This window comes from Cnephaeus nilssonii (assembly GCF_951640355.1).
Source record: "Cnephaeus nilssonii genome assembly, chromosome: 14".
NCBI lineage: Eukaryota > Metazoa > Chordata > Mammalia > Chiroptera > Vespertilionidae > Cnephaeus > Cnephaeus nilssonii.
In genome coordinates, this window is record NC_137085.1 from 17,986,939 (window position 1) to 18,010,678 (window position 23,740).

General features: G+C 38.6%; 1 protein-coding gene across 5 annotated transcripts in view; it reads left to right on the plus strand.

The window, feature by feature from the left end:
* The window catches only part of ECPAS (Ecm29 proteasome adaptor and scaffold), a 102,505-nt gene that overhangs the window by 41,609 nt on the left and 37,156 nt on the right, over window positions 1-23,740 (plus strand). For all 5 annotated transcript variants that reach the window (XM_079789856.1, XM_079789853.1, XM_079789854.1 and 2 more), the window contains 16 exons: window positions 1,658-1,739; window positions 6,153-6,272; window positions 8,574-8,659; window positions 9,635-9,713; window positions 11,525-11,574; window positions 12,603-12,669; window positions 12,760-12,882; window positions 14,227-14,330; window positions 14,731-14,854; window positions 16,078-16,158; window positions 17,119-17,344; window positions 17,754-17,845; window positions 19,447-19,581; window positions 20,327-20,489; window positions 21,172-21,344; window positions 23,059-23,160. In XM_079789856.1, the coding sequence (XP_079645982.1) occupies window positions 1,658-1,739; window positions 6,153-6,272; window positions 8,574-8,659; window positions 9,635-9,713; window positions 11,525-11,574; window positions 12,603-12,669; window positions 12,760-12,882; window positions 14,227-14,330; window positions 14,731-14,854; window positions 16,078-16,158; window positions 17,119-17,344; window positions 17,754-17,845; window positions 19,447-19,581; window positions 20,327-20,489; window positions 21,172-21,344; window positions 23,059-23,160 (1,807 nt within the window). The remainder of the gene's footprint in view (window positions 1-1,657; window positions 1,740-6,152; window positions 6,273-8,573; window positions 8,660-9,634; window positions 9,714-11,524; window positions 11,575-12,602; window positions 12,670-12,759; window positions 12,883-14,226; window positions 14,331-14,730; window positions 14,855-16,077; window positions 16,159-17,118; window positions 17,345-17,753; window positions 17,846-19,446; window positions 19,582-20,326; window positions 20,490-21,171; window positions 21,345-23,058; window positions 23,161-23,740) is intronic.

Sequence of the window (23,740 nt, forward strand, 5' to 3'; positions counted from 1 at the left end):
TGTTCTTAACATTCTCCCCAAGTCTAAAATTCCTTCATGCTGCTTATAACTATATCTTCCTGATATCTCTTTCAAGAAATTTATTTGGTTTCGAAGTATCAAAATACTTTCCTTTAAAATTTTTCATTGTGTTTGAACTGGCTCCATTCTTTACACCATATGGTAGATTGGATTGTTGGAAATACAGATGTATTAAATATTAGTTTTGGTTTTGTCTATTAAGTGTATGCATTTTTCCATAAAATAATATAACATTGTTGAGAGGTAAAAAAATAAGTTGAGAACATTATGTAGAAAATATTTCATTTTGTTTAACAAATATTCCAAAGTATCTCTTCAAGTGATGCATCTATTGACTTATTCTTTAAAATCTACCTACGTGCCATAACTACCCACCTATTTTACATGCATAGTAAAGAAGTCTAGAAAAAGATACATAGCAAAGTTAGTGGTTACTGAAAAGGAGTAGAGGAGGGATATGGTGCAGATTGTAAGGAATTTTATTTTCTATGTTTCTGAATTTTTACAACATTTACTCAGGAAACTAAAGCTAGAAAGATGCCAAGAGGAAAAGTAAAAGAAACAGTGAAAATTATCCCTAATAGTTAACCACTGTTAAGTTTTTACATTTTTTTTTTCCTAAAGTGTTTTTGTCAAAAATCTCTAAACCCTACAGTATTATAAAAGAGAAACAATAGTGGAGCTTGAGGATTAGTTAGTAGTCATCAGCTGAGGAAAGATGTAGGTGAATAATAACTAAGCTATAATTACAGAATGAGTTTGAAGAAGTGGAATTGTCGATATCCAAAGAAGAGGCAAATTGACAAGCTAGGAAAGAAGCGATGGATTAGAAAAGCATTCAAAGCAGCAGGATAATTTGTGTTTGCACAAATAGAGCATATCTTGAAAGCAGAACCAATATCCAAAGGCGGAAGATAGTGTAGTTAAATCTTGCTAATCAAGTGGAATGCAAGATTGCATTATTAACTAGGTTTATAAAATGACTGGGCGCTGCTGCAGAGAGTGGGTGCCAATCACCAATCACATGATATTCTAATTCACCTTATTGTGGGGCCCAAGTAGGAATTTGTCTTAGTGACTAAAGGGTTAGATGCTAAACCTGCAAGTGTGTGCTGATAAATAAGGAAGAAGATGCTGGGAATTATAATGGCACGATATTTGAGAAATGCAATGGGCTGCAAGCTTCCTAGGGTTGTGTCTTGAATGGGTAAAATTTTCTTGGTCACCCTCTTCATTACTTTTGAATTTCCTTGTGAGGAATTTCCAAGTGGTTAAACAGAAATGCCCCAGTGCTCTCTGAACAAGGGTGGTATAGCTGTGCTCTGTTGGAACTGCTCCATGGCATGGGCCCTGAGAGTGAATACAGTTTAGTGTTTTGTGCTGCGGTACCACATTGAACCATTGGAACTCATCTCCTGATCAAAGTGGAAAAAGTGACTTTTTTCCTTCTGTTTAAAAACTTGGATGAAGTTAATCCCCTTCCTTTTCTTCTCTTCTATAATGTCAGTTGCCCATTTCATTTGAGTGTTTTTAACTTTTTGTTTTTGGTAACAAATATTGAGGCTATCATTTTTTGAAATCGTTGAAGTAGGAGAAAAATAATAATTTTAACAATTTGTGTTGAAACTTTCTGTAGCTTGATTGACTGGAATAATCCTGCCATCATTAATAAGATGTACAAAGTATACCTTGGCGATATACCACTGAAGACAAAAGAGGTGGGTTGTTTTTGTGTTTTCTCACATCCTCATAAAAAGTACTTTGTTACATGAGCTCCATGTAGTTGAACATGTTTTCCTATTTATTTTTATTTAAGCTGAACCTGTGCTGTAGGAAATAATAGTTTTAAGCCATGCTAGTCTAGGTAGAGTAAAATCTCCTGGTGACTTAGTTTACCTTATCTGGTCTTCTCAATTCAAGTGCTTAAATAATGTCTGGATTAGGAGTCAGTAAACTTTTTTCTGTCAGTATTTAAGGCTTTTGCTGGCCATGTGGTTGTGAGGCTGCCACTACTCAACTCTGACATAGGTGAAAGCAGCCGTAGGCCACACACAACTTAACGAGCATGACTGTGTACCAGTAAAACTTTAGGGACACTGAAATTGGATTTCATGTAATTTTTACATATTATGAAATATTAGAGGCCCGGTGCATGAAATTCGTGCACTGGAGGGCGGGGGGGACGGGACAGGGGGTGTCCCTCAGCCCAGCCTGCACCCTCTCCAATCTGGGACCCCTCGGGGGATGTCCAACTGCTGGTTTAGGCCGATCCCTGGGACTACTGGCTCCCAACTACTCGCCTGCCTGCCAGCCAAATCACCCCCTAACCACTCCCTGCCAGCTTGATCAACGCCTAACTGCTCCCCTGCTGGCCCGATTGCCCCCAACTGCCCTCCCCTGCAGGCCTGGTCACCCACAACTACCCTCCCCTGCCGGCCAATTGTGGCGGCCATCTTTGACCACATGGGGGCAGCCTTCTTGTGTGAGGGTATGAGGGTCAATTTGCATATTACCTCTTTATTACATAGGATTATTTGGATTTTTAAAAAATCTTTTGAAAATGTAAAAACTACTCCGAACTCACAGGCCTTATTAAGACAGATGGTGGGCCAGATTTGGCCCATGGGCTGTACTTTGTTGACCCTTGGTCTAGAATCTAGAGCAGTGGTTCTCAACCTTTCTAATGCCATGACCCTTTAATACAGTTCCTCATGTTGTGGTTACCCCAAACCATAAAATTATTTTCGTTGCTACTTCATAACTGTAATTTTGCTACTGTTATGAATCGTAATTTAAATATCTGTGTTTTCCGATGGTCTTAGGCGACCCTGCTAGCGGTTCTCAACCTGTGGATCGCGACCCACAGGTTGAGAACCGCTGCTGTAGAGCCTAAGATCATCAGAAAACACAGATATTTACATTACGATTCATTAACAGTAGCAAAATTACAGTTATGAAGTAGCAACGAAAATAATTTTATGGTTGGGGGTCACCACAACATGAACTGTATTAACCTTTTGCACTCGGATGTCGAGTGTGACTCGACACGGTTAGCATTAGAATAAAGGAATCGAGAAAAAAGCAAGCGAGTGCAAAGGGTTAAAGGGTTGCAGCATTAGAAAGGTTGAGAACCACTGATCTAGAGCAATAGGTAGGTTCTTCTGAAGCCTAAAGTAAAATGTTTGCTTAATAACATAAGTTATGTTTGAAAGTGTTCCAAGTCCAAACCCAGACAGGGATTATTTATTTGCTTATTTTTAAACTATAAAGAGTTGTTTTAAAAATTAGCTCTAGTTAGATTCAGTTGCGTGTGATATCGCAGAAAGAACAATTAATTGGGAATTCGGATTTGCCCCTACCCCCAGTGACTGCCATAATAAATGTACTGTGGAGGAGAGATTTGACTAATCACAGAACTTCTCTGGGCCTCATGTTCTTTGTGTAAAAATGAAGGGGTTGGATTAGATCAGTGATTCTCAGAGTGTGGTCCATGTACCCTTATTGGGTCACAGAGAGATTTTTAGGGGTCCATGAAGGCAAGCAATTACTGCTTTTTAAAAATTTGACTGTGTTGCCCTAACTGGTTTGGCTCAGTGGATAGAGTGTCGGCCTGCGGACTGAAAGGTCCCAGGTTTGATTCTGGTCAAGGGCATGTACCTTGGTTGTGGGCACATCCCCAGTAGGGGGTGTGCAGGAGGCAGCTGATTGATGTTTCTCTCTCCTCGATGTTTCTAAATCTCTCTCCCTCTCCCTTCCTCTCTGTAAAAAATCAATAAAATATATTTAAAAAAATATTAAAAAAATAAAAGTTTGACTGTTGATATTTGAACTGATGCTGCAAAAGCAACAGTAGGTGCAGTTGCTGGGGTCCTAGCATGAATCAAAGCTATGTCACTAAATAATATTAGCAGACATTCTATATTCTTCACATATAAAAAAAGAAAAAGAATAAAACTCAGCTATACTTAAGAATATCTGATGAAGCAGTAAATATTATTTTATCTGAAGAGTAGATGGGAAAACTGTGGGTGTTGAGACACATGCTTGTCAGATATTTCTCTAAAATGAAAAAAAAATGAGACTTCAAGAAAAACAATATGATTTATTGGCACTGATAAAAATTGAGCTTTTAAGCAAACCCAAATTTTGGAAAATGTGTATTCATTAGAATGAGCTTGACAGCTTGTCAGAACTTCCTGACTTTTCTGATGAGATTGGTGGTGGTGTTTTCCTTTATGGAAGTCTTATAATGCAACATACGCTTACAGTAAGTGAGTCAGTATTTTCCAGATGACCTCTGATGTTACAGAAGCATACAAGGGTACTTAGATAGACCAGAGGGGTTTAGTATAACAGAGTATGCAAAAGTACAAGGATTTCAAGTCCAAATGGCAGGTCACCTTTAACAAGTGATTGCTTATCAGATTTTGGTGTAGTATCAGAGTATCCACAATTACCTGAAAAGTCTAAAATTATCTCCACTTTTCCATCCATATTTGTGTGAAGCTGTTTTTTAAAATATTATTTAACTGAAACAACATATCACAACAGATTTAATGCAGAAGATAAAAGAATCCAGCCCTCTACTGTTAATGTAAACAGTGAAGAGATTTACAGAAAATCCTATCTAATAAAAGAGTAATTTGCAAATTGACCATACCTCCGCCATGCCCACAAGCCAATCAGGAGCGAATATGCAAATAAACCCAACCAAGATGGCTACAGCCACAGAGAGCAGGAGGGAGGCTTGAGTTTCCCCGGCAATGGAGGAAGCCAAGCTTTCTGCCTGCCCTTGCCGGCCTAGGCCTCCACTCAATGCTACAAAGTTTCAATGATAGAAGATAAATAAATCCCAATAAAAATGACAGCAGCCACGGAGCTGGAGAGAGCAGGAGGCTAGGGTTGCCCCCAGCGATGGAGGAAGCCAAGCTTTCTGCACACCCTGGCCGGCCTAGGCCTCCACTCCAGGCTACAAAGTTTCAATGATAGAAGATAAATAAATCCCAACAGAAATGGCTGCTGCCAAGGAGTGAGCAGAAGGCTTGGCTCTGCTCCAGGCTACAAAGTTTCAATTGTAGAAGATACATAAATCCCAGATACCAGGGCCTCCTCTTGGGTCGCCAGGGGGCATGGCTGGCCTGCAAACCACCACAAGCCCCTCGCCCAGGCCACCCCACACCCCAAGGGAACCCCCACCCTGATCCGGGACACCTTTCAGGGCAAACCAGCTGGCCCCCACCCATGCACCAGGCCTCTATCCTATCTAATAAAAGAATAATATGCAGATTGACCATCACTCCAAAACATAAGATGGCTGCCCCCATGTGGTCAAAGATCCCGCCCCCATGTGGACACAAGATGGTGACCACAAGATGGCCAGCAGGGGAGAGCAGTTGGGAGGGACCAGGCCTGCAAAGGGAGGGCAGTTGGGGACAATTTAGCCTGCAGGGGAGGGCAGTTAGGGGTGACCAGGCCGGCAGAGGAGGGAAGTTGGGGGTGACCAGGCCTGCAGGAAAGGGCAGTTAGGGGCAATCAGGCTGGCAGGGGAGCAGTTAGGCGTTAATCAGGCTGGCAGGCAGAAGTGGTTAGGGGCAATCAGGAAGGCAGGCAGTCGAGCAGTTGGGAGCCAGAAGTCCTGGATTGTGAAAGGGATGTCCAACTGCCTGTTTAGGCCCGATCCCACCGGGCAGTCGGACATGCCTCGAGGGGTCCCAGATTGGAGAGGGTGCAGGCTGGGCTGAGGGACATTCCCCCTCCCCCCGTGCATGAATTTTATGCACCGGGCCTTTAGTATTAAATAATGCCACTCTGTCAGTACAGTCTTTTGCTTTGAAAAATACATTTTTTCTTAAAAAATTTATTTATGAAAAAATATACTAGTAATATATTTATTAATACTATTTTTAAGTGAATAAGTATTTAAAATATATCAGTTTTAACTTAATTTATTAAATATTGGTAGGCATTCCACTATAAACAAAAGCTCTTTGAAATCTTTAGTAACTTTTTAAGAGTGTAAAAGGGATTTTGAAACAAGATTGAGATCACTGATTTAGATGCTCTCTCATGACTTTTTTTCACTTCACAGTAATTTTGAAATGGTAAGTTATAATCCAAAATATTTTTGACAGGGAGCAGTTCTGAAGCCAGAGCTGAAAAGGGACCCCGTCAGTACAAGAGTCAAGTTAAAGATTGTCCCCCATCTTCTTCGTTCCAGACAAGCTGCAGAAACGTTCCCAGCTAACATTCAGGTAATTTGTTCTTTCCAGAGAAAGCGGCCTATTTACAACTTTTATGTCTCTTTACTTAAAGAAGTGCGTTAATGGATCTTCAGGAGGTAGGTTGATGTAGACTTCTTAGCGTCTCTCCTTCGGAAGGCTTATTTGTTTAAGTGGCTACTTCTTCCTTCTAGATGATAAAACTTTTGTTCCCAGTATCTGGTACCCTAATATTTTACTAATTTCAAGTACCTGTTATATGTCTCTAGAGAAACATAAAATTATCAGAGCTGCTTCCATTTCACTTTCCAAGTACTGTTTCCCAGACAGTGTCTTGATAATTTTGGTTTCAGAAAATTTGGTTTGGTAACACTGCATTGTATAATAAACAGCAAGATTTTTGTGCCAAAATATTCATAGCCATCCTGTAGGTATACACTTTATTTGTAGTTTTTTATGTCTTTAAAATAGGTCCTAAATTTTTGTACATTCAAAGACAAACTCACTGTCCATCACCTGTAAACATTCTTCCTTTTTTAATATTCCCATTTCTAATGATGGATTACTATTCTCCTACAAAGTTGGCCCTACCCCTTTTTTCTCCATCTGTCAATCAGAATCCTTTAAAGGTAGCTTCTTACCAGAGACCAATAGTTTTAACTAGACACATGTTACCTCATCTTGATTTTGAACATATGAAAGAAACTCGCACAATTCTTTGCATATGTGTGCAGCATGAATTTTATTTCTCCCCACAAAACAGTGTTCTAATTAATCCTTTGCTTCTATTATCTGACCATATTATTCTATACTAGTAGCCCATTTGCAGGAAAAATCCTGCAAGCGGCCGCTGTGGCCGCATGCGCTGCCGCTGCTGCCGCTGTTGCGGCCGCCGTGCCTGCACCCGCGCCGCTGCCACCTGCTCCACTCCGCCCCGCCCCGCCCCACCCCGCCTGGGCTTTCCCTCTGGCAGCCATCTTGCTTTTCACTTTTCCTCCGTCTTCCTTCTAAGTTTTCTTCAGTCTTCACTCCTCCCTCCCTCAGCGTGTGCAAATTAACCGCCATCTTTGTTGGGTAATTTGCATACTCGCCCTGATTGGCTGGTGGGCGTGGCTTTGGATGTTGGGTGTGGCTTGGGCGTAGCGAAGGTGCAGTCAATTTGCATATTACTATTTTATTAGGTAGGATAATATAGCATTATCACATTAATTTTCTTCAAATGTAGCACTTGATTATATATTGTTCTATGTCATTTTATTTATTTTTAAATATATTTTTATTGATTTCAGAGAGGAAGGGAGAGAGGGAGAACGAGATATAAACATCAATGATGAGAGAGAATCATTGATCCGCTGCTTCTTGCACACCCAACACTGGGGATCAAGCCCATATCCTGGGCATGTGCCGTGACCTCCTGGTTCATAGGTTGATGCTCAACCACTGAGCCACACTGCCTGTGCTGTTCTGTCATTTTACACTTGATCTTAGCCAAAAGGCCGAGAAGCGATGTTCTGTCATTTTAAATGTATGTACTTGACTCCTTAACAAGATTGAGTGCCCTGATAGCAATGCTTGTCTTTTTTATATCTCACAGTACCTTGTGGAGTGTTGATTATACAGCAGATGCTCAATAGTATGTCCAGTCACTTGTTATTATTAAGTAAGGTCAGAATACTGTTAGTAGTTTCAGGAAATAGTATGAAGGATTTTTTCTTTTGAAGTGTAAGACTATCTTTCCCATAAAAAGTAGGAGTTTGAGGAGTTTAGATTTCTTTGATATTGATGTTTAATGTCAACCCTCTGGATATTCTACAGTCCTCATCTACTATATATTTTTGCTGTCTAGGCATGACTACATAATACATGGAGCACCTATACCCTGTCTGTACACTTTAGAATGCTTTAATTTCGATATTTCCCATGAAGCTTTTTGTATAACTTGTTCTGAATGACTATATGTAATTAAGAAACCTAATTCCCCCAAAATGATCTCATCTGCTAGTGTCCTCTGTGTGGCGTGGAGTGGCAAGGTGGTGGCCCATGGCAGCGTGAACTCTATGTGACTTCCTTGTGGTAGACCCCAAAGTTTTGCAGACTTGTCAGATCAGTCAGATCAGCCATCATGTTTGTCACTCCACAGACTATTGATTGGGATTACTGATTGGCTTCCTAAGTTTATCAGCTAAAATGTATACATATATTAAAAAGAACTACATTAATTTTGGAAGAGTAAGGTGTAGTGCAAAAGATGTGCTGTTGAGTCCTAATAGTTGAGAATAGTCAATTTCTATTCTTATTAATTGTTGTTCTTGACCACTAGTTTCTTTCTCATAGGTGGTGTATGATGGACTTTTTGGTACAAATACAAATTCCAAATTAAGAACGTTATCTCTACAATTCGTGCATCACATTTGTATAACGTAAGTTTTTCAAACTATCCTATCTAATAAAAAAGTAATATGCAAATTGACCATCACTGCAACACACAAGATGGCTGCCCCCAATGTGGACACAAGATGGTGACCACAAGATGGCCAGCAGGGGAGAGCAGTTGGGAGGGACCAGGCCTGCAAGGGAGGGCAGTTGTGGGTGATCAGGTCAGCAGGGGAGGGCAGTTGGGAGGGACCAGGCCTGCAAGGGAGGGCAGTTGGGGGCCATCAAGCCTGCAGGGGAGGGCAGTTAGGGGTGACCAGGCTGGCAGAGGAGGGAAGTTGGGGGCGACTAGGCCAGCAGGGAAGGGCAATTTGGGGGGACCCAGGCCTGCAGGGGAGAGCAGTTGGGGGGAACCAGGCCTGAAGGGGAGGGCAGTTGCGGGGGACCAGGCCTGCAGGGAAGGGCAGTTGGGGGGGACTAGGCCTGCAGGGGAGGGCAGTTAGGGCTGACCAGGCCTTCAGGGGAGGGCAGTTAGGGGTGACCAGGCTTGCAGGGGAGGGCAGTTAGGGGCAAACAGGCTGTCAGGGGAGCAGTTAGGCATCAATCAGGCTGGCAGGGGAGTGGTTAGGGGGTGATCAGGCTGGTAGGCAGAAGCGGTTAGGGGCAATCAGGAAGGCAGGCAGGCGAGCAGTTGGGATCCAGCAGTCCTGGATTGTGAGAGAGATCCCAGATTGGAGAGGGTGCAGGCTGGGCTGAGGGACACACCCCTCCGTGCACAAATTTCGTGCACTGGGCCTCTAGTTTGACTATAAATTTTTCAAACTGTTGGAGTGATCAAATGATTAAAGTATATCTTATCTAGAAAGAAATCATGTTTGCTAATCTTTTAAAAATTTCAGATTTTATTAGATTATTTCAGTTGTTTCTAATTATTTTAAGTATCTGAAAATATATGTAATTATGAGAGTCTTATCTTGCTTTGTGTTTGTGTGTGTGTGTGTTTGTTGTTTTATTTTTTGAAGTTGTCCAGAAATCAAGATTAAGCCATTAGGTCCAATGCTTTTGAATGGCCTCACCAAGCTAATCAATGAGTATAAAGAAGTAAGTAACTTAACTCAAATTTTGTTAACATTTTATATTTTAAAGTATTTTCTATTATAAACTTTCCTAGTCTTCTACATGTTGATTTAGTTAGTTACAGTTTGATACTGTTCCATCGTTTCTTAACATTTTTACTTGAATGGTGCAAATTGCAGAAATTACTGTAATCTTTTTCTTTTGGAAATAAGTGTTAAAACTGATATGAATCTTGAGGGGTCTTATCACTTTTTTAAATAACATTTTAAAAAACAAATACATTTTATTCTATTTTTAGGCACTGTGTAAAAATGGAATGAAAAGAATTAAATTTTATTTTATAATTTATTTCTATATGGGTCTTTTGGATTTGCTTATTTATTGAGAAACAGTGTTAATTCTTAGGGTCTGAGATATTACTGATTCAGAATTCTGTCAAAACATGCATTCAGTAAATTTTTGATTCCTTAAGATAAGCCAGATGAGGACTCTTTGGGTTATAGCATTTCAAATCCCATTGTTAGTCCATGCAATATCACTCTTACCATCTCCAGTATTTCAGGGGAATTTACTTAAACAAATAAAGTCTCAAGAACTCTAGTTAGCATTATCTTCCTAAGTCTTAGTTAAACGTGAATGCATGTTTGCAATAGCATAGTGATTAAGATTTTGCCACTTGGAGTTAGAATTGAGTTCAAATCCTAGTTTTGCTTTTTGTTGAGTTACTTGCTTTTTTGGACCTTTGATTTTTATTAGAAAAATGAAAATAATACCATTTAGTTGAGTTATTGTGAACATTAAATGAAATATGCACATAAGTTATTCAGCACAATGAAGGCACCTTAGTAGATATTATTATTAGTCAAAAGCTGTTAATTAGTTGTGCAGTTATGCAGTTGAGCTTTGGGGGCAGTGTTGGGCCTGGCTGTCCTGTCTTCTATTGAATAGTGCTTGTGTGGTTTTTAAGGCCTAGGAACCAGATTATTTTTATGGCATACATAGTCAGATGCTTTGGATGTTGGTAGATAGTAAAATGCTTTGGGGCTTTTTAGGAGAATTTATATATTTAAAAATAGATTAGAGAGGCCAGATAAACCACAGGGTCCTAATCCCCTTACTTGAAGGTGACACCTGCATGTCTTCCCAATGATGAATCCATGAAGTTGAATCCATAAGAGTGGTCATCTAGGTGTGGGAGAGTGAATCCTACGTTAAGTGTACAGACTTCAGCTCACACAAATGTTATTTTTTTCTTAGTAATCAGACAAACAATTGGTTTCCATTAAACCATGTAACATTTTTTTGAGGAGGCAATCTCACTAACTTACTTGATGACTGTAATCCCTTTAATTTTTTATAGTGGAAGACATGAGAAGTGCAGATTTTATAGGAATTGCTCACTGCAATTTTGGGTGAAAAAGGGAGGATCTTAGATTGTTAGATGAGTGCTGAATTTTCTAATAAGTTTATAAACTTTTCCTAATGTGTTGAAAATGAATTTTGGTGTTTGCAGGTTACATAGTGTTGAAAAGATCCTGAACTTAGCACCAGCTAAGAAACATTTTCATATATGACCACTGCATTTTCTTTTGGGAGTGAGTTGGGGATAAAAGGTTTTATTTGTTTTTCCCTTTAATTAGTGTGATGAATTCTGGGTTTAGACTTGTTCTGTTTGTTTTGTTTGGATGCTAATATCATGCAGTTAGGTAGAGTGAGACCAGGTTTATCAAGGAGTAAAGTAATGCATGTAATTGCAGCAAAAGGTTTTGCCGTTTACTGTGTTTTTGTTTTTTTTGTGTCTGTTTTTGTTCTTTTTTTTTCTTCTTAATTTCAAGGACCCTAAGCTACTGTCAATGGCATATTCAGCTGTTGGAAAACTCTCCAGGTGAGTAAATTCTTTTTCAGTGAGAGATATCCTGTTGTATACTAAGAAAAGTTATGTGTCATTTAATAATGGATGGAGAATAAGTTTGTTTGATTGTGAAAGGAAATGCATTTAATGGCCATAGGTTGTTTAGAAATGTCTTCCTTGTAGCAGGAATATTATATGAGAAATTTTAATTTGCACTTAAAGATATGTTACCATGTTAAATAGTAGTCTTGAAATGAATTTTGAACTGGATTGTGTCATGATAGGTTACATTTTCTTGTATGCTAGAAACATTTGACCTCAGGTGTTCTTGTTGCTATTTACTATTAGTCTTTATAATCCCCATAATCAAGGTTTGCTAGTGATTCTCTTTTCTGATAGTATTATATTAGGATTCTGAATGGCCCGGTTTCCAAAGATGGATTTTTTTCTTCTGCTTAGTATGCTTTCCTCCTTCCAGTTCCTCCTGGTTTCCTTTCCTTCACTATATTTCAAAGCAGGGAGTTAGAGGTCAGCATCCTCAGTGGCACCAGGTGCTACTTTTAGTCCTGATGCATGTTCTGCTTTGGCCTGTGTAGACTAGGTCTTGCTCTTCTTTCTATGCAGGGAAGGAAACTTTAGGGTTCAGAAAACCGCCCGAGATCAGCTGATACAGCGCAGACTTATCAGCGCACCTTGTCCATTGTCTGTTGGTATGAAGTAACAAAGCCCCTTATCACACTAGCCTTTAGTTTAAATAGCAATTTAGTCTTAATTATCTGTTTTCTTTATATTAAAATCAGAAATATTAACTGAATGCATGGAATATAATGAAGAAAATATCTGGATAATGTGTCTATTAGTCAAGGGTTACTTGGATTAGATAGCTGAAGTATTAAATTTTTATTTATAAAAATATTTGGCTCTTTGGGTAAGTAACCTAATGATGCTGACATGATGTCCAGAGATGAAATTGCAGGTTCAGGAAAATTTGTATTTAATTTCATTTTCTTCCATATTATGGAAATTTATGATAGTAAAGGTAGTCTTGTATTTTCTTACAGTCGAATGCCCCATTTGTTCACTAAGGATATAGCTCTTGTGCAGCAGCTCTTTGAAGCCCTGTGCAAGGTAGGGAAACACCTGGCCAGTTTCTGCTTTCTGCTTGGATGCTCACCTGGAAACCCAATAAGGAGGGAAACACTTTTTATTCTCTTTTAGGAAGAGCCCGAGACTCGACTTGCTATTCAAGAAGCATTATCTATGATGGTTGGAGCTTATAGTACTTTGGAAGGAGCACAGCGAACCCTCATGGAGGCACTTGTGGCTTCATACTTGATAAAGGTAGGTCCAAACCAACTATGTGAACTCTAATGGTTGGTAGTATATGCATCTTGCTTTAAAAAAAAATGTTTATTGATTTCAAAGAGAAAGGGAGAGGGAGAGATAGAAACATCAATGATGAGAGAGACTCATTGATTGACTGCCTCCCCTATTCCCTACACTGAGGATTGAGCCAGCGTCCCGGGCATGTGCCCTGACCAGGAATCGAACCATGACTTTCCGTTTCATAGGTAGATGTTCAACCACTGAGCCACACCAGCTGAGCTAGATTCTGCTTTTCTGGTTGAACTTTGTATTCATAGATTATTAGTCTATTTAAGTTAACTTAATATACTTATGTAATTGAAACTTTGCTTTGGAGTCAGTTTTAACTTTAGAACTAATCTGAAAAAGCATGAGATATTTTGCTTCAAATTTGTAGGGATTCCAAGTAAACTATATTCCCTGCAAAATATCTGAATTTGACTCATGTGACTTTGAGTTTGAGAGTTGGGGAAAAATAGGTTGTGGCTAGAAACTTTCACGGTGACCTTGGTCCCAAGGTTGGGCTGAGGATGTGCATGTATAGAGAGAAAGTCTCTGGCTGTGGTCTTTGTGGGTTTTCCTGCTTTCTTTGAAAGATCCTCTTAGATCAGTAGTTCTCAAGCTTCCTAATGCCTCGACCCTTTAATACAGTTCCTCATGTTGTGGTGACCCCCAACCATAAAATTATTTTCATTGCTACTTCATAACTGTAATTTTGCTACTGTTAATGAATCGTAATGTAAATATCTGTGTTTTCCGATGGTCTTAGGCGACCCTGCTAGCGGTTCTCAACCTGTGGGTCGCGACCCACAGGCAACCCTGCAAGCGGTTCTCAACCTGTGGGTCGCAACCCACAGGCAACCCTGCTAGCGGTTCTCAACCTGTGGATCGCGACCCACAGGTTGAGAACCGCTGCTGTAGAGCCTAAGACCATCGGAAAACACAGATATTTACATTACGATTCATTAACAGTAGCAAAATTACAGTTATGAAGTAGCAACGAAAATAATTTTATGGTTGGGGGTCACCACAACATGAGGAACTGTATTAAAGGGTTGCGGCATTAGAAAGGTTGAGAACCACTGCCTTAGATCATAGAAGTACTTTTTAAGTAATATCACTATCTAAAGACTTTTAAGCAACATGGTCAAAGATCTTGCACAATTGCTTTGTCTTGATTTTGTTTTAGACATACTTATTGAAATAGCAAATTAACTTTTGATTGTATACAATTAATATGACTTATCCTGACTAGAATGAGTTATTGGCAATTATTTTTAATCTGTGGGTGTTTTTTGTGTGTGTTTGTATGTCATATAGCCTGAAGTTCAAGTTCGACAGGTGGCTGTGAAATTTGCCAGCACAGTGTTTCCCTCAGATCATATACCTTCCAGATATTTGCTCTTACTAGCTGCAGGAGATCCGTAAGTTTTAAAAGGTGTTAATTTTGAATTTGGGTTCATTTTAAATTTATTCAAGCATTACTAAAATTATGTTTGAAATGTTGGTCTATGGAATTTAGAAGCAATTTATTAAAGAGTTAAAAAGTATGTCCCTTCGTATGATATAAAAATTTGTCTCATTTTTTTTTTTTTACTTGTGGGTAAAATTCAAAAATGCAAGCCACATGACTTCAAATCTCAAGAAATTGCCAAAAAGAAGTAATTTCTTATAATGTATCTTATGACCCTGCTTAGATAGCCAAGAATATATTTGAGGCATTTTCTCAAAACTTCAGCTGCCAAATAAAATTGCTATTCTTTGTCTTCAAATGATTATTCTACAATTGGTAAAATTGATTTTTTATTCTTATTTGTCTGAAAGACGGGAAGAAGTCCATGGAGAAGCACAGCGAGTATTAAGGTGTCTTCCTGGTAAAAACAGAAAAGAAAGTGCTTCTAAGCAGATGCCTTCTTTCCCAGAAATGGTATATTATATCCAAGAAAAGGTAAGGCATTGGACTTCAGATAATTAGTTTGAGTTATATAATGGATGATGAAATTAAACATACATATTTTAGGTGACACCTTTAAAATGTTATCATCATTAAGTATTGAATAGTAGTGCCGAAGCCGGTTTGGCTTAGTGGATAGAGCGTCGGCCTGTGGACTGAAGGGTCCCGGGTTCGATTCCGGTCAAGGGCATGTATCTTGGTTGCGGGCACGTCCCCAGTGGGGAGTGTGCAGGAGGCAGCTGATTGATGTTTCTCTCTCATCGATGTTTCTGGCTCTCTATCTCTCTCCCTTTCTCTCTGTGAAAAATCAATAAAATAAAATAAAAAAAGTATTGAATAGTAGTAACAGTTCTAACAGTGTCAATATATTTACAATAAGAGGAAGGTACAAAATGAAGAGAAAAAATTTATTTTCAAATGTAATTGATCTCTTTTGACCAAATCTAAATTGGTTGCAATTTCTTTTATCTTCAACACTTTGGCTGTATTTTGCAACTTGTTCCCTTGGTATGACATGCTTAAAAATACATCTCCTTTTTATTTTTAATGACATTACTTAAGGCACCTTAAGTGTAAGAATGATGCAGGAACAGTTCAGATTTTTTCCACTGTGATCATAAGAGAACATCACATCTGCTTTTGCAAGCCACCTGTTTTGTCAGTGTTCTCTGTTGATAGGTCAGAGAGTATTGGCAGTCCTGACCCCCAGCCCTGATCCCGTTCCACTGTTTAATCAGTGTTTCTTTGAGTATGATGAGGAGGGGTGGGGGAAGGGGTACTCCAGCATATTCTGCCTCTACTGGTGGTTCTAGCTTTTTGCTCAGATAGCCACCTGAAGGGAGTTGGAGGGTCAGTACTAAGCAGCCATGATTCTTTTCTCCATCGCACAGTCCTATTTGTGGTCAGAAGATGCTCTTGTGCGCAATTTTCTTCCTGCTTCAATTGTTAATAAAGAGCTGGCATGCAGTGGCCTGGGGTGGCTGTGTCCGTAAATATTTATTCTTTTTAAAACAAACCAGTAAAAACATGAGGAAGAAAAGGCAGCCCACCTGTCATTTAGAGTGAGGAACATGATAGCATGATTAATGGAAAATGTTTTGAGTAGAAAGAACCCGTTTCAAACAGTAATGCAGCTTGAAGTACAGTTATTTCCAAACTGAGGAAGGACATGTGCTCCATTGTTCAGTAATGGTGTTTGTTTTGGGCTTATTTGCTAGGCTTCCCATCGAATGAAAACTCCAGCCAAGTACATGACTGGGACCACTGTCCTTCCATTTAATCCAGCAGCCTTTGGGGAGGTAGGATTGGCATATATTTCTGTTTTGTGTTCTATAAAGATTCTAAAAGATAATGTCACACCCAAAGAGATGTCTGCATATATTTTGTGTTCTAGATAAATTCATATTGTGGTGTCATTGTTCTTTATAGTTGTTTATTAGGAAAACAGTAATGGTAATTGGTATTATTTTAATTCATAGAGGAGTAGATAAATACATTTATCTCAGCTGAGATTCTCTTTGTGAAAGAACTGGATGCTCCACATTGATTACTATTGAGATTTTACAGCAAGTTAGATATGAAGTTGTTTGGATTATCTAGTTTTGGAGATTGGAGAGTGAGATTCACTTTTGTCACATTTACTAAGGGAAATTCTGTTGTTTAGGTCACTGACTTGCATTAATTAAACGACGAGAGTAAGATTCCTCACAATGAAATTGCTGCCTGTCCTTTCTTAGCTGTCAAGGAATGAGCTTTCAGAGGACTCCTTAGCCGCCAGTTTATATCAGAGGTTTTTATGGTGTCATATTTGCTCTTCTGTAGATTATTGGAACCCATTTTCTCAAATTCTTGTGTCAGTGGACATTAAATACAACTGGACTTCCACAGGAGTAGGTTATTTGCCCCAGGTTTCTGCTCATTCTCTCCCTCCCTTCTTCCCTCCCTCCCTCCCTCTCGCAAGCACACACAAACACATACACAGAGTATTGTAATTTTTTTAGACTTTAGGAGTTGAGTTTGCATTTTAACTATGTTAAATGCCACTAAAGAACACTCTTTGGATTTGTGAAAGCTTATTTGGTAAATTTTACTCCATTATGGTAATTTCAGTTAACATATTGGGTCATGTTTTTCAGTTTCTGTGGGGATTGTTGAATAGCTTTATGAAGAAGGTAGAGGAGTCCAAGCTGTTACTTGAAGAATATCCTCCCACGTTGGTTTTTGGAGAAACTTACCTGGTGTTCTTCCTTCTGTTTTAGATAGTTCTGTACTTACGAATGTGCCTAGCTCACAGTGCGGGGGTGGTGCCCACCTCTCAGAGTTTGGCAGATATGCAAGATCATGCCCCAGCCATTGGACGCTATATAAGGACTTTAATGTCAGGCAACCAGGCAACATCCTCGTCATCTTCTTCCAAGAGTGGAGAAACCAACCCTGTTCAGATCTACATCGGCCTGCTTCAGCAGCTGTTAGCAGGTGTTGGAGGTAGGAGGTTGTGATGCTGAGGACAGATATTATAGCACTTGAGAAAAAATCTAATTTTAAGCTCAGCTAAGAATTTATAGCAAAATTACTTTTTCTCTTCACTACTGTGATTGAACATTAGTCTTTTTTGTTTCTTTTTCTAAACTTATCTGATTCATCCTTGATGCACTGTTTCTCTTTTCAGAAATAAATGGTGATAATAGATGATATTTTTACTTTAAAAGTGGGTGTGAAGAACAGGCCTGCTTAGTATAGATAACCAGTCTGTAAATATGCTGTATTGTCACACGCTATTTAGGTTAATTTTTCCTTTATAGAACTAGGGACTGCCTCCTAAAGGAATTTAGTGATCCCTGATGTTTATCACTTCTCTTGAAATTAAAATGGTTCTGAATTCTTTCTTATTTAGGTTTGCCAGTCATGTACTGTCTCTTGGAAGCTGTCTCAGTGTATCCAGAAAAGCTGGCTACCAAGTTTGTAGACAAAACAGAATGGATAAAGGTATACCCTGTGCATATATCTTTCTCTTTGAGTCTGCATATTTTAAGTCTCATGATTTTATCTTCTTGTTAGTGTTCCTATGAAAACTCTCTCATCATCAAACACTTACTGAGAAACGTGTAGGTTACTGTATCTCAATGATCCATCTGGTGAGAGTGGGAGATGAATTGAGAGTCATATGAATACAAAATAATTATTTTTCTGTCTTTTAAAGTTTAGCATTTATCTAGTTTAAGAAAAAATATGTAAAATGTCTCCCACCTATCCAAATCCCCCAGCTTCCTGTCCCTCTCTCACTGACAAATATACATGATCATCACTTATTTATAAGTGGTGTACCTTCTAGAGTTTACTTATGCATATATACACCAATAAAAATAAGCATTTTTTATTTTTATTTTTTATTTTACACAAGGTAGCCCAGTTGTCACTTAGTTTTATACCTTACTTGTTTTATTTACCACTGAAACATGGAGGTATTCCTATGTAATTACAGAGAGAGCATCCTCTTTAACAGCTTCATTGTTTTCCCCTGTATGAATGTACCATAATTTATATAAATCCTTACTGATGGCCACTTAGGGTACTTCTAGTCTGCTGCAATGAACAATTGTCATTTTGAAAATGAGGAAGTATGTTTTTTAATGGGTCCTGGAGAAGTGGAGTTGAGTACATGCATTTTAGCAATTTTGACAGTGCACATCCTTATGAGTGGTACCAATTTACACTCTCGCCAACTGTGTTGGAGAATGTTTTCATCCCATGGTCACACCAAAAGAATTGCCAGGTTTAGAAATAAATACAAGATGCTCAGGTAAATTTGAATTTCAGTTAAACAATGAATAATTTTCTTGGTATGGGTATGGCCCATATAGTTTTTGTGCTACATAATTGCAGCTTGAGTTATGGTTAAATGTACAGATTATCTCTTTCTGTGTGAAAGCATGAATGAAATTGACCAAGAGGTGTGAGTGTTACACTTTTGGAAAATCTGCTCTCATGAAATTTCTTCTAGTTTAAAAGGTTTTTATTCTTTGTGAATATTAGCTGATTTTAAAATGATGTTAGAGAGTTTGATGTTTGATCTTGTAGATCAGGGGTCATCAAGCTCCAGTCCATGTGCCAAACCTGGTGTGTTTTTATATGGCCTGCAGGCTAAGAATGGTTTTTACGTTTTTAAGTGGTTGAAAAAAACACACACAAAAATGAATAACACTTCCTGAAATGAGACTTGGAGTGTCCATAAAGCTGATTTGAAACAAAGAGACACCTGTTTATTGTCTGTGGCTGCTTTTGCACTGCAGTGGCAGGATGGGGTTATGACAGAGACCATATGGCCCACAAAGCCTATTTGGCCCTTTGCAGAAAACATTTATTAACCTCTGTTTTAGATCATATGTGTATTAATTCCACCTGTTTATACTTTCTATCTTTGATGAAATTTGGTATATAATTCAACTTTTATTTCACTTTGAAGTACCTTGTGTTTTTATGTCCAATAGATTGAACAATATAATGTATCATTTATTTTAATCTTAAATGTTAGATGTTATCAGCAGGAAGATATATATATTATAAAAATATTTTTCTATACCACTCAGACTCTGATGAACAGCAGTAAAGAAGAGATGCGTGAACTGGCAGCGTTGTTTTATTCTGTGGTGGTATCCACAGTGTCGGGAAATGAGTTGAAGTCGATGATAGAACAGCTTATAAAGACTACAAAAAATAATCATGTATGTTACCAGTATGGTCTTACTCATTTTTTTTTATGGGAGATAGTAGAATTTTACAAAAAAATATCTAGTATATTTTTAGTTCTTGCATTCTCATTTGTAAAATGAACTTTTATGATTGTAAAGTTTAAATGAGATAATTGAATCAGTTCATTCGACAAATTTGAGTGCCTTGTGTCTGATAGGCACTGTTTTAGGTGCTAGGAATGTAATGGGGAGTAAATACATATGTTGCTGCCTATCATTGTGCCTGTCCTATCAGTAAATACCACATGCTTTCAAATATTTTATTGCTTACTTACCTTGTGTTTGGAGGTTTGAGCAATTAGAAGTAGGATCTGTTTATTGTATTTGGTTGGCAATAGGGAGAAATTATGCTGGAAAATTATGATAGTGTAATTGCATAAGTTACCTAAGTGCTATAAGCTAGAAGAAAGTTTGGGTGCTATAGGAACATGCAAGAGAGCCACCTCTCCCGGAGTTGGAGTGGGAGTGGGATTAGGGAATTTAAATCTTGAAGTTAATCAAGACTCAGCTTAACTTCTTGGAATTATCTGTGTTAGAAACTCAAAGTTTCTCTTGTTCCCTAAACCTAATTCATTAGCATCCAGTAGAACCTCAAAGATCACTTTATTCTTTGGCCTTATGTTTTGTTGGAGAGATGACTAATAAACACAGTTATTTCAGTGTATTCTTGCACATGTGAGAGAGAAACAGACATATGCTATTGTGTTGTTAAATTCAGAGCCCGGAGATACAGCACGGATCCGTGCTCGCATTGGGATTCACCATAGGAAGATATTTGGCTAAAAAGAAAATGAGAATGGCAGAGCAACAAGACCTGGAGACAAATGCTGGTTTCCTGCCTGAACAAGAGGAACTCATTCAGAGCGCCACAGAGACAATAGGTAATTAATGTGTTCATGCTGGTTTGGATATCACAATTTTTGCATTAGTTTAAAATTAATTATAGCACTTTTCTTTTTAAAAAAATATATTTATATTGATTTCAGAGAGAGGAAGGGAGTGAGAGAAATTGAAACATCAGTGATGAGAGAGAATCATTGATTGGCTGCCTCCTGCACGCCCCCTACTGGGGATCAAGCCCACAACCCAGGCATGTGCTTCCTGTTGGAATCAAACCTGGGACCCTTCAGTCTGCAGGCGGATGTTCTATTCATTGAGCCAAACCGGATAGGGCCATTTTTATTTCTTTTTACAGCAGTGAACTTTAAAGGAACAAGCCTTTGTGTAAACCTTACTCGATGCTAAATAAATTCTGTGTTTTAATAACAAAACTACCTTCTTCTGTCTTACTGTATATTTTACAACATGATTCTATTATGGGAAAAACTTCAAACATTAAAAAATGACACTACTTTATGCCCTGTTTCCACTGTTTTTTATCTGTTTAGATACTTATATGTATAGCCCCTTTTTATGTTTACTACGTAAACATTAATGAATTAACTAGAAGATACTATAGACGTTGATTTTGTTTTATTGTCTTTAAAAAAATCTTGAACACATTTCTTTGGTTTACAAGGATAATAGTATTTTCTTCTCAGTTTTGTCTAAATGTGTTTACAGGATCATTTTTGGACAGTACATCGCCCCTCCTGGCAATTGCTGCTTGTACAGCCCTGGGTGAAATTGGCAGAAATGGTCCTCTCCCAATCCCCAGTGAGGGATCTGGCTTTACCAAGCAGCATCTTGTGGAAAGCTTGCTAAATAGAATACCCTCCAGCAAAGAAACAAATAAGGTAAGCCTCTTCCTTTTTTCCTTCCTTTTTGAAATTTATATATGAATTGTAATTAGGATGGCATTGCAGCTGGAAGAGGGTTTAATGTGAGAGGAAAGTCTAGGTGAGTTAGGGATGATTTGTGCATAACCTTTGTGTGTGCACCATTTGACCCAGTTACCCCAATGTAGGCAATAACTATTAACCCTTTGCACTCGCTTGCTTTTTTCTCGATTCCTTTATTCTACTCGGGATTTAATTTTTTAAATACCCCAGATTTTACAAAGTGAGGCAGTAGAATAAAAAACTGGAGTTTCTTTTCATACAAACTTATTTATTTGGATTTTTTTATATTTCAAATACATACGAGCTACCTCCGATGCTAACCATGTCAAGTCATACTTGACATCCGAGTGCAAAAGGTTAAGATTTAGATAAAGTGTTAATTAAATGCATCAATTCTTTTGTCATACAAAAGGTGGATAATAAAGTGTTAAATAATTTGATGATTTTTGTTATTTCAGACCAAATCTAAGTCTTAACCTCCTGTGGTGAGGTTAAGACTTCTTTGGTTTTAAGAAGACTGGGCATTAGTAAGCAGTGTGAGTAATCTGTGAGGGAAAGGACATTTATAGTTTTTTAGTTTTAGGTAAAAATTTTTATGGACTTTAAAACATTTCCTTTGTGGTCAAAGCATCTCAGTGTTGAAGTATGAGATGATTTAACAGGTAGAAGAATCAGTTTACAATAAGTTTAATAAATATGTAATCTTATTCTTTGTGTAGCTACTGTTTAAATCCTTGGGAAGATCACACAGTGTAGTTTTTAAAAAAATATATATTTTTATTGATTTCAGAGAGGAAGGGAGAGGAATAGAAAGATAGAAACATCAATGATGAGAGAGAATCATTGATCGGCTGCCTCCTGCACCTATTAGAGATCAAGCCTGCAACCCAGGCATGTGCCCTTGACCGGAATCGAACCCGGGATCCTTCAGTCCTCAGGCCGATGCTCTATCCACTGAGCCAAACCGGCTAGGGCCACAGTGTAGTTTTTACTTGTCATTATTAACTAATTACTAACCACTGTTGAGCACTTGTAATGTGCCTGGTATGTGCTAAGTGCTTTGCATACATTAATTAATTGAATCCTCCAAAAGGTCCAGATGAAGAAACAGAGTCATAGAGAGGTGCAGTGACTTGCCTAAGTTCACATACCTGTAAAGGCTACAGAAATATTCAGGATGTGTGATTTGATCTTAGGTTCTTTTCTTTTTCTTTTTTTTTTTTTTAATAAACTTTCTATTGTTGCAAGTATTACAGATATCTCTCCCCCTGCCCTTTACCCCACTCCTCCCAGTCCCTACTCCCCCATGTCTTCACTACCCTATTGCCTGTGTCCATGGGCTATGCATATAAGTATATATAAGTTCTTTGGTTTATCTCTTTGGGCCCAGAACCTACATTTATAACTGTTACGGTTTGAAGGATAATAATCCTAGTTAAAGGCTTTCTTTTTTCTTCTTTGCACCTATGGACCCTTAATGGACTCAGTTTGGTGTTTTTCTCCCTCCAATGTCTTACAGATATAATTCTGTAAAATTGGAGACTATAAAAACACCCATGTATGCATTGCTGTGTTATTAGTTAGCCCCCTTCCTGCCATCTCATTTTGGAAACATTCTTCTGGGATAAAGCTGTTATATGCTTTAAAAAATAATTCTCTTTTATTCTAGATGAAAGAACGAGCAATCCAAACACTGGGATATTTTCCAGTTGGGGATGGAGATTTTCCTCATCAGAAACTCCTCTTGCAAGGTCTGATGGATTCTGTGGAGGTATTTATATTGCTTTCTGATTACTAGTCATTCAAACAAAAGGCATGCTGTGAGATTTTAAATTAAGCTTTTATTTATTTATTCACTAAGTACTTATTGAGTGCCAGCCTTGGGCTCGTCATGATGATTGGCATAGCATTGACTAAATCACTTATGTGGGAAAGTGCTTTTCTCATAATTTTTGAGTAAAGCATGGTGCAGTGTGGGTAGGAGGGGAAACCTACCCAGTCGCTTAGATGTGGAGAGTGGATGCTACTATTCCAGTTGCTCTTGCGTCTGATGACTTAGCTCTGTCCTCCAGTGTAGTGAGGACCTGCCGTTTGACAGCTGCTGGCCCAGTGTGATGAGGGTCTAAGTGCAGCCCTATCTGGCCCCTGATCCAGCCTCGATTCTTGTCACTCCCTCACCTTTTTGTACACTAGCCTCTGCGTCCTTTGCTCTTAGCTTTTTAAAGACCCATACTTCCCTCTTTCTTGGGTTGTTGCTGTGCCCCTTGAAAAGCCTGCCCTGACCCTTCAAGCTAGAGTACATAGGTTCTTCAGTTATCTATGCTGTCATGACCCTCCATTCTTCTTCTTCA